Genomic DNA, 10,185 nt, shown 5'->3' on the forward strand with positions numbered 1-10,185 from the left:
GGGCCATGCGCGGGCAGCTGGTGGTGCTGCGGGCTGGCAGCAGCAGTGCCCGGGGCCCCACAGCAGGGCGTCCCTGGCAGCGCCGTGGGACCAGGCGTGGGTGGGAGCGTGGGTGGGAGCGGGTGCACCCCAGGGAGGAATGTGGGCTGGGAGGGGCCGCGGCTCCAGCACAGGCACAGCCAGCACTCGGCGAGAGCCACCACCCAGTATGGCAGAGAAACCCCAAATCCAGCTCTTCGTGAAGGTGAGGGGGGGGTCACAGGGTGCCCGCTGCTGGGCTGGGGAGGGGGCTGGCTGTCTCTGTCCCCTGCAGCGCCCAGACGTGGGGCTCAGGGCTGTGCTCCAGGGCACAGCACGATGCTGCCCGCCCTGCAGGCACGGGGGGCTGCGGGTGCTCAGCCTGGGGCGTTGGACTGGGGCACCCCAGCAAACCAGGGCCCCCTGCCCAGCAGGGTGGCCACCACGGCACCTGGGCTGTCCGGCTGCACAGGGCAGGACAGGGCTCACCCGGGATCACACCTGGGGTGACAGAGCCACCAGCATCGCCATTGCCTTCCTCGGCACAGCCCCTGCCACGTTGGGCTCTCCACAGCCACCCCCAGTGCCACCACCACTGCAGCCCCCAAGCCCTGTCCCCCTTGGCACTGTGGAGCTGGGGCAGCCCAGAGCCCCCTGGGCCACCAGGGCCAGCACCCACCGTGCCAGGCGGGCTGCTCCAGGGTGGGGTGCGGGGCCCCAGGAGCAGGCGGGGGCCAGGGGCTGGCTCCCTGCCCGGCACAGCAGGTGCCACGGGCTGCCAGCGCTCCTGTGGCCAGCACGGGCTTGGCCAGGGCAGGGGTGGCACATACCCTGCACCCACCACGGCTGCCTGGCCAGTGCTGGGGCCAAGTGGCTACTGGGCTCTGCCTCTCCACCCGCAGGCAAGTGAGGATGGGGAGAGCGTGGGCCACTGCCCCTTCTGCCAGAGGCTCTTCATGGTGCTGCTGCTCAAAGGGGTGCCCTTCACCCTCACCACCGTAGACATGAAGAGGTGAGTGGTGTCCTCCACCCAAGGGGCTGCCAGCCCTGGGGCCAGGGCCACGGTCAGGGTGGGACAGCCTTGCCCTGGCGTGCTGATGGAGGGGTGAGATGTCCCCAACACCTCAGGAAGGGGCGTGAGGGGTGGGTACTGTGGGATACATGGAGCCTCTTGTACCACCGTTGTCTGAACGAGGTTGGGGGGCATTTTCCAGGGCAGGGCTGCCCATGGGTGCACACGGAGGCAGTACCTATCTTGTCCCTTTGCCCAGGACACGTGTGCAGTGTCCTGCAGAGTGCTGGGCACTGCCAGGCAGCAGCATCCATCCCCATCTCCTGCAGGGCGCTGGACGTGCTGAAGGACTTCGCCCCAGGTGCCCAGCTGCCCGTTCTGCTCTACAACGGCGAGCCCAAGACCGACACCGTGACCATTGAGGACTTCCTGGAGGACAAGCTGGGCCCCCCCATGTCAGTGGCTGGTGCTGCCCTGAGAAGGGGCAAGGGGCCAAAGAGGGGCAGGACAGGTTGAGAGGTGGGACGGGCAGACAGCATGTGAGCCTGCTGGCCCGTGCCTCCTTCCTCAGCTGCGCCAACGTCCCTGCAGGTTCCCCAGCCTGGTACCCCAGTACAGGGAGTCGAGCCTGGCTGGGAATGACATCTTCCACAAGTTCTCCACCTTCATCAAGAACCCAGTGCCTGCCCAGGATGACGGTGAGTAGCTGGGGTGGGGGGACATCCCATCCAACCACCTCTCAGGTGCCACCACCCCAAAGCCCCGTCAGGTCACACTGAACTTTTCCAGCCCCTGCCCTAGGACACCGCTGGGTCTCTCCAGGCACTGCCCCTCCCCGTGCAGTTCAGCTTTCTGGGGAGGGCAGGGAACGGCACCAGCCCGGCCAAGGCAGGAAAAGCACAGGCAGGCACCACCTGGTGACAGGGATGGGCTGGCAGGAGGCCACAGCAGAGTTGTGGGGCCCTGTGCCCACAGCAGGGCCACGCTCTGACCTGGTGGCACTGTTGCCATCCCTACAGCGCTGCAGCGGAGCCTGCTGCGGGCACTGCTGAAGCTGGACGAGTACCTGAGTGCCCCCCTGGAGCACGAGCTAGCCCAGGACCCACACCTCCGAGTCTCCCAGCGCCGCTTCCTTGACGGGGAGCAGCTCACGCTAGCTGACTGCAACCTGCTGCCCAAGCTCAACATCGTTCAGGTAAGCACGGGCACCCCAGCGCTGTGCCCTTCTCCTTTCCCTGGTGTCCCGATGCCGCTGGCTACACGCTCTTACCTCCCCCTTGGTGTCTGCAGCAACCCTCCTGCTCTTTTGCTAACCCCTGGATGACCCTGGTGCCTCCCCAGCACCCCCCTCCCCATGACCCCTGCCCAGCACGTGCCTTCCCACAAATCTCACTCCCCTCCACATCGCCTGCCGGGTGCTAACCCCTGTCTCGTGCAGTGCCAGGGATGTCCCCTGGCCCCTGCCACGCTTCCTGGCTGCCTCCTGCCTGCAGGTACCAGCCCCACGGGGCCCTCCTTGGCACACCACAGGCATGCAGTGCTGGGCCAAGGCTCACCCAGTTTCCAACCACAGGTCGTGTGCCAGCATTACCGCCGCTTTGGCATCCCCAAGGATCTGCGGGGCGTGTGGCGCTACCTCAACAGCGCCAGCGAAACCAAGGAGTTCAAATACACCTGCCCCAACAGCGAGGAGATCATACAAGCCTATCGCTCTGTGGTCCGCTCGCAGCAGTGAGCCGGGCACAAGCCCAGGTGGGTGCAGGGCCAGGGTCAGGCAGCAGGCCAGCACCTGCCCTGGTCCTGCCACGACCACCACAGTCCTGCCTGCACACACTCAGGAGGGCAGAGAGCATGAGCTGTGCCCCTGGCACTCTAATTCCCCCAGCTGGCACCCCTGCCTGAGGTGCCGGCAGCAATCTGCATCGCACTGAGCCTGCAAGTGCGTTCTCACCTCTTGTGCCACCCTCCCTGCCCGAACACGACCCCCCTCAACCTGCCCTGAGGTCCCTCAAGCATCAGGATGGGTGCAAGGGGGCCACGGCCACCACCTGTACCAAAGCTGGGCAACGCTGAGGGCCAGGGCAGGAGCAGGCGGGGAACAGCTGCCCAGAGCAAAGGGCTGTGGGGTGCAGAGAGGGCAGCACACTCCTGCAGCTCACCATGCCACCCACCAGGTGATTGGCATGAGGCAGGATGACCCCAGGGAGCTGCACCGGGTGAGGGGGACTGGCACAGTAATGGCAGAGACCTGGGAACAGCGCTGGGGGGATGGCATGGGCGGTGGGCATGGCCCGTGCCCCGTTACCCTGGGTGAACGGAGCAGAGGGCACCATCCCCCAGAACCCTCTGTTAGGAAGTTCTCAGGAGCAGATCTGGGAGAGGGATGGGGGTGAAGTGGGGCAAGTCCAAGCCATGTATCAGAGCTCCTAGAAATCAATAAAAGCTTTGCAAGTGAGACAAGCATGAGTCTGGAGTGACCAGCTCCAGCAGCTCTCCTCCCTCACGGGACTTTGGGAGAGGACTGGGAAGTCGGTGCAGTGCCTAGCAAGGACTGGGCCCATTCTCCCAGCTCTCCAGGGGGCTAGGGAGGCTCTATGATTCACCCACCAGCCTGCTGGCAGAAAGCTGACAGGAGAGTGAGCTCCTGAGCCTCTGACCCTCCAGGTTCAGCTGAAACTGGCCACTGGCTTCCTGAGCAAGAGACTGACACATCCACACTATCCTGGTTGCCAGAGACCAGCTGGCTAAAACCGCTTTTACTGGCAATAAGTTAAGCACAGGCAATCTTTTTGTTACATGGCAATATAAAAGTTTTTTAAAAACCCCACCACTTCATGGCAAGCAAGGTAGCGAGGTAGCCCCTGCCAGTGGGTAAGAGCTGCAGGGAAAAAACCCACCGCTTCTGTCACCCCTGCCCTGTCTGTTCCCCGCCCCACCCCACCCCGAGGCCCTGCCACTGCACCAGCTGAGGATCTGCTGCGTGCTCAGGCCTGCCAGGTGCCGTCTCCAGCCCTCTGGCTCCTGTTCACCCCATCTGTCTCCCTGGGTGCAAGGGGATCAGCAGGTGCAGGGCAGTGAAAACTCCATCAGACACACACAGTGGTCAACCGAGTTCTGTAGGGTTGTCATCGCGGGGAGGGATAGCACAGGTCAGGAGTCCTCAAAATCCACTCCAGACGGTGCCTTCTTGCTAGGAGGAGATGGAGGGAGCATCACAGCCCAAATCCCCACACCCTGCTCCCATGCAGCTACAGAGCAGAGTCCATGGGTTCTCTGCACAGCCCAACCCCAGCACCGCACCTGGGAGCAGCACTTACCTTCTGAAGCCAGGGTTTATGAGAGACTCTCCTGGAATCTTCCTCTTGGCAGGCAAAGCTGAGCCAGCACCCCTGTTCTTCCTGGGGCTGGGGTCTGCCTCAGTCAGTGACAGGCAGGACGGGGATTGCAAAAGATCAGCTAGTTGCTTTGGCAGCCCTGCAAGCCCCTCCATGCCCAGGGTGAGCCTCCAGCAGCCCAGCCTGGCAGGCCCAGCATCTGTGGCGGGTGAGGAAGGGCCAAGCCTGGTCTCCTCTCCCAAAGGAGCAGGGAGCCATAGACCTGCCACAGCCCCCAGTCTGGAAGAGCAGTGAAGCCCCTGGAAGAACAGTGAAGCCTGACCTCCTCCTGGAGGCTAGTGAGCAACCTGTCTGGTGATGCCCAGCATCTGACCTGGGCACAGGGTATCCCACACACCCCAAGAGCCACCGTGCTGAGCCCTGGCCCCTTCCATGCCAGGAAGGGCACCAGAACAGCAGGACAGCTCACAGCAGCCACAGCTGAGGGGACTGAGAGTGCCTTGGAGAGCACACGGACCAGCAGCCTCCTGGGAAAGAGAAGGCAAACAAGCAGTGGAACCAGGGGAGTACCCCCTAGCAATTGCCTACCTGGCAGGAAGAGCTGCTGGCTCTGGGAAGTGTTCTTCTCAGGGCTGCAGGAAGATGCCAGTGTCTCCATCACTGCTGAGACAGAAGCCAGAGCTTGTGACAACACACCCCAATACAGCATGCAGCACCCCAAGCCTCCCCAGCCAAACCAAGCTATGTTCTCCCAGCACTCCCCCATCCAGGCTGCCGTTGCCCCAAGACCTTCCCTATAGACCCCTAAAACAGGGGCCTCTGTAAGGCGACTCCCACCCACAGAGATGATAGTGGTGTTGGCCATGGGGACAAGGTTGTGTTTCTGCACAGAGACACAAAAACGCATCCTCCGGTCCCATGCAGGATCTCCTCTGCCTGAGACGCTCAGGGGCAGACCCTGGCCAGCTTTGGGAAGCGGCCAGCCCAAACTGGAAAAAGAAGGGAGCACCTTGGCCACCCAGCCCTCCTGGCCACCTCACCGGGGCCCAGCGAGCCTATACCAGGCGGGGCGAGGCTAGGGAGGCACAGCCATCTCCTTGTGGGTGGTGTGTGTGTGATGGTGATGCTGTGAAGGTGGCAGGGAGCTGCCCGCTCTCCTCCTGCCTTCACCCCCATCCGACCCCCCCCAGACCTTCCAGGCGTCTCTCCAGGCTCTCGATGCACCCCGCCATGCCGAACACCAGCGCCTGCAGCTGGCTCCTCGCCTGGGCCATGGGCAGCTTGAAGAGCTCCAGGGCCGAGCACCGGGCCTCCTCCCGCAGCTGCAGCGTGGCCTTCCCCTCGCCCAGGCTCAGCGCCGCCGCCCCCCGCCCCAAGGCCTCCCTGCGGGGCGAGCGGGGGTGAGAGGGGCCCCGCAGGCCGCGCCCGGGCCCCCGTCGCTGCGGCACCCACCTGAGCTCCGTGCCGTGCTCCTCCGGCTGGCAGCGCTGAGGAGGAGAGGGGGCACGCCCCGAAGCGGCCGGCCCCGGCCCCCAGCCCCGGGGCAAGCCGGGCCCCCCCGCCGCCCCGGCCCCGGTACATACGCAGTCCAGCGGCGGGCGGGCGTCGAGCTCCCCGGCCCAGACCTCCAGCGCGTCGGTCACACTGCGGGAGGCAGCGGCTCAGGCCGTGCCTGGGAACCCACTCCAGGCCCCCACTCCCGGCTCCCGGCCCCCGCTCCCGGTCCCCGGACCCCAGCCCCCGCTCCCGGCTCCCGGCCCCCGCTCCCGGCTCCCGGACCGCAGCCCCCGCTCCCGGCCCCCGGCCCCGCACTCACTACACGGTGCCGCCGGGGCCGCAGTAGCAGAGGTACCGGCGCGGCCCGTCCCGCAGCAGGCGGAAGGGCCCGGCCGGCTCCGCCATGGCGGCAGCGCCGGAAGGGGCGGGCCCCGCTGCTGGGCCCCCCGAGCCTCGGCCCCCCCGGCCCCGCCATGGTGAACCTGGGGCTGCGGCGGGTGGAGGACAGCGTGGCCGCCAAGCACCCGGTACGTCCCGCCGGGGCTCGGGTGGACCAGGGGGGGCTCTGTGCTGCGTGTGTCCCCGGTACGTTCCGCCGGGGCTGGGGAGGGGGGCTCCGTGCTGTGTGTGTCCTCGGTACGTCCCGTGGGGAGCTCCGTGCTGCGTGTGTCCCCGGTACGTCCCGCCGGGGCTGGGGAGGGGAGCTCCGTGCTGCGTGTGTCCCCGTACGTCCCGTGGGGGGCTGGGGGGCTCTGTGCTGCGTGTGTCCCCGGTACGTCCCGCCGGGGCTGGGTGGGACCGTGGGGGGGGCTCTGTGCTGCGTGTGTCCCCGGTACGTCCCGCCGGGGCTGGGGGGGACCGTGTGGGGGGCTCTGTGCTGCGTGTGTCCCCGGTACGTCCCGCCGGGGCTGGGTGGGACCGTGGGGGGGGCTCTGTGCTGCGTGTGTCCCCGGTACGTCCCGCCGGGGCTGGGGGGGACCGAGGGGCTCCGTGCTGAGCGTGTCCCCGCAGGCGCTGCAGCAATACGCCGCCTGCCAGTCCCACGCCTTCATGAAGGGCATCGGCACCTTCCTGGCAGGTAGGGGCTGGCCCGGCCCCCCGGGGGGCTGCGGGCGGGGGGGGACCCGTGGCCGGTAAGGGCCGGTAACGGCGGCTCGCCCCCCGTGTGTCGGCAGGGAGCGGAGCCGCCTTCGCAGTGCAGAAGCTGGTGGGCAAGAAGCTGCCGTACAGCCCGCAGTGGAGCCTGCCGCTGGCGGCGGGTGAGTGTGTGTGTGGGGGGCTCCTCGTCCCTGCCAGGGGGGCTTTAGTGTCACAGCCCCGCTCCTCACTGCCCCGGGGGGCTCAGGGGCAGCGCACAGGCGGCTGTAGCCCCTCAGAAGCTGGTGGGTGCCTTCCCTGCCGCTGCCCTTAGCAAATGCCCCGGCTGCTGGCACCCACCGGAGCATCGCGGTGTCTTCAGTCGCAGGGTCCCTCGCCAGCTACGTGGTGACTAGAGCTGAGACGCAGAAATGCTCCGACTTCTGGATTTACCTGGAGACAGGCAAGTCGCCACAGGAGCTTGCCATGGCTAGTAGGGCATCTGAACCCACAGGTACGTTTACATCTCTCCCTGCTGCTTTCCTAGGGTTGCCGTGCCTGTTTCATCCCTGCTGCCACAATCTGCTGTTCCTGCCTCATAATTAAGCTGGTGATTGCCAAAATCCCCTTATAAGTCCCACCATGGCACCCCACAGCCAAGGGCTGGGAACCGGTGCCTGGGGTGGCAGCAGGGTGAGGGTGGCTGGAGCACCCGGTCTGGTCTCATGGCTCCTGTATCTCTCTGTGCTCTGGGCCCATCGCCTGCGCTGTGGGTACGTGAGCAGGGCTGGTGGGGTGGGAGCACTCACACCTGCCTGCTGCCCTGCCTGCTGCCCTGCCTGCTGCCCTGCCTGCTGCCCTCCCTCCCCGCTGCCCGCCCCGCCACCCGCCCTGCCCGCTGCCCTGCCCGCTCTGTGGATTCACAGAAGCCAGCATGAAGGGCTAGTTTGCTGGAAAAAGGAAGAAGGGGGTAGGGGATGGTGGGGGGCAGTAGACCCTTCCACATCTTGGTTGCTCCATACAGTGGGCAGAGCTGGAGGGGCACGAGGACATACATTGCTGGGAGGTTCCCGCAGCTGCTTGCTGCTTTCTCCCACTGCTTCCAAAGCTGGGCTTAGCTGAAGAGGCTTTAAATGCTTCACCAGGGCGCTGTGGTTCTCTGCCCACCCTTGACAAACACACCAGGGTAGTTGGGGGTCCAGGGAGCTTGTTCTTTCTGTTGCAGAAAATCTGCCCATCGCAGAGGACAGAGAGAGCACAGCACTGCCGGTGAGGAGGAACAAGTACGGGGATGTCGTGGAGTAGCCAGCGAAGCGCAGCGCACCATGCCCATGGCCTGCTTCACCCCTCCCTGCCTCCCCAGCCCGCCTGTGCGTGTACGGCCCGGGAGGCTGGTGGGCTCTGTGGCACTGCCCAGGAGCTGCAGTGAGAGCATGGCGGAGGCATTGTAAGGATTGCTGTCTCCCAGGTGGCCTCCGAACATCGCCCATGGCGGGTAGAATAAAAGTAAAGAGCTGAAAGTGCTCATGGGCAAAGTGAAGGCTGGTGCTGGGACTGGAATTGTTGGGATGCAGGTGGTAAATGTCACCCTGAGGCAACCTCTGCAGTAAATGCTGGAGCAGAGCTCTGGTCCCTCTGAGGCCACAGCTCTCGCAATCTGACAGCACAGGGCTGTGAAATGACTGCAGCCATGGACGGGACGGGACAGGACGGGATGGGGCTGAGCTGGGCTGGGAGAGAGCAGGGCTGTTGCCACGTGCAGTCAGTTTTTTGACCCCAGCTGGTCACAGTGTTCCTGCCCCTGTAGCAGCAAGGCTTTCCTCCCCTGCCTGAATGGGGCTGAGCTGAGCCCTGCAGCTCCATGGCCTCTGGGGATGTCCTCTCTGTCCCTGCAAAGGGGGTGCATGTGCGCCCAGAGCCCTTCTGTGTGGTGCCCACCTTGCTCTCGGGGCCTGTCACCTGGCCAGTCTCCATCCAGATCTGTAACCAGCTGGCCGGGGAATGGTACTGTCTCAAATCCCACATACCCAAGAAGGACACATGGGAAGATAAGGAAGCCACTTTTAATTCTTTTTTTTTTTTTTTTTTTTTTTTTTTTTTTTCCCCTAACAGCAAACTCCAAGTCATGGCCAGGGCAAACTGGCTGCTCCTGGTGCAGCTGAGTTTCTTAGAAGGGGGAACCCAGCCTGGGTTCTGGAAGGCAGCTGGTTTCTTAGAGCAGAACAGCAGCGTTTCAGCTTCAGAGATCAGAAATTCCTCCTTCCATGTGAAAGCTGGAGACAGTCCCTGAGCCTCGCCACGGGAGGGAGTCCCTGTGCTGGAAGACGAGGGGCCCGGGGAGGAAACTGGATTTGGAGGCCCAGAACATCTGAACTGGAATCACATTTGCCCTGTGCAGAGAGATGGGGAGCAGCCAGTGGAACAGCTAAAAGCAAAGTGGCTGCAGGGAACAGGTGGTTTAAACCAGGCATTGTGTTCTGGGGCTCGGCCGGAGCAGGGAAAGGTGTTGGTAAGCGAGAAAACCGGTGGAGCAGAGCTCGTGCTACCTGCGAGAGCAGCAAGAAACTGCAGCTCTTGCTAACACTGCTCCTCTCCCGGGGTGTGTGGAGGAACGTGGTGGGGTGGGAGGCTCTTTCCAGATAGGGTTGACAAGTCAGGACCGGCTCTGCACAACTGCCCAGCAGCTGGATGTGTGCCATGGTAGTGCTGAGCTACCGATGGGTGTACAAACAAATAGCCAACCCTGCGGGCTGCTCTCCTGCCCTGCTTGGGTACCAGAACCGCTCCCCTGGGAGCAGAGGCTCCCTACGTGTTTTCCTTGCATGGAGGCTGTGGCCATGAGCATAGTGGTGAGTGCATGGGACAGTCAGCCTGAGCGTTGCCTGCTCATGCCTTTGGGGTGATGGAACCTCTAGTGCTTGGGAAACCTGAACTTTGCAACTGTGGCTGGTTGCAAATCTACCACCTCCAGGTGGGCCTGAGTCTGGAGTGAGGTTTCAAGCCCAGCTTGGTCCATCCTGGGGGGGTTCTCCAGGTGGTTAGAGCGTACGAAGCCACAATGGTGTCTCGGCACTGGGCAGGCTGCAAGGGATTGAGACCAGGCAGAGCCTGACCTGTGGGTGTGTCTCAGTAGACCCCATAAGTGGCTCTACTCCTGTGGGACAGCCTGTTTCAAGAGGCACAGAGCCATAGGAGTGGTTACAAAGATTTATTTCTGATTATAAAAAAGCCCAACCAAACAAACCC

At 64.2% G+C, this 10,185-nt stretch overlaps 3 protein-coding genes across 9 annotated transcripts; 2 read left to right on the top strand and 1 right to left on the bottom strand.

Moving 5' to 3' along the window:
* The first annotated feature begins 139 nt into the window (after positions 1-139).
* On the top strand, positions 140-3,478 carry CLIC3 (chloride intracellular channel 3). The gene is made up of 6 exons (XM_005231350.3): positions 140-244; positions 921-1,030; positions 1,360-1,485; positions 1,622-1,728; positions 2,050-2,225; positions 2,604-3,478. Exons 1-6 carry the CDS (start codon positions 140-142, stop codon positions 2,763-2,765), a joined length of 786 nt encoding a protein of 261 aa, XP_005231407.2. The 3' UTR covers positions 2,766-3,478.
* Positions 3,479-3,750: 272 nt separating this feature from the next.
* Positions 3,751-6,291, bottom strand: PAXX (PAXX non-homologous end joining factor). Of its 7 annotated transcripts, none has more exons than XM_055818259.1 (6): positions 6,182-6,291; positions 5,818-6,009; positions 5,558-5,748; positions 4,954-5,025; positions 4,348-4,441; positions 3,751-4,220 (listed from the first exon to the last, which is right to left on the bottom strand). In XM_055818259.1, exons 1-6 carry the CDS (start codon positions 6,265-6,267, stop codon positions 4,181-4,183), a joined length of 675 nt encoding a protein of 224 aa, XP_055674234.1. In that variant the 5' UTR covers positions 6,268-6,291; the 3' UTR covers positions 3,751-4,180. The 7 variants fall into 7 exon arrangements, with proteins under 7 accessions (XP_055674234.1, XP_055674219.1, XP_055674226.1 ...); XM_055818244.1 differs by having other exon boundaries at positions 4,348-4,564; XM_055818251.1 differs by having other exon boundaries at positions 4,954-5,028.
* TMEM141 (transmembrane protein 141) lies at positions 6,284-8,479 on the top strand. Its single transcript, XM_055818267.1, has 5 exons — positions 6,284-6,389; positions 6,874-6,940; positions 7,038-7,121; positions 7,322-7,453; positions 8,165-8,479. Exons 1-5 carry the CDS (start codon positions 6,336-6,338, stop codon positions 8,242-8,244), a joined length of 417 nt encoding a protein of 138 aa, XP_055674242.1. The 5' UTR covers positions 6,284-6,335; the 3' UTR covers positions 8,245-8,479.
* The last annotated feature ends 1,706 nt before the right edge of the window (positions 8,480-10,185 follow it).

This window comes from Falco peregrinus, chromosome 1 (assembly GCF_023634155.1).
Source record: "Falco peregrinus isolate bFalPer1 chromosome 1, bFalPer1.pri, whole genome shotgun sequence".
Taxonomy (NCBI): Eukaryota; Metazoa; Chordata; class Aves; order Falconiformes; family Falconidae; genus Falco; species Falco peregrinus.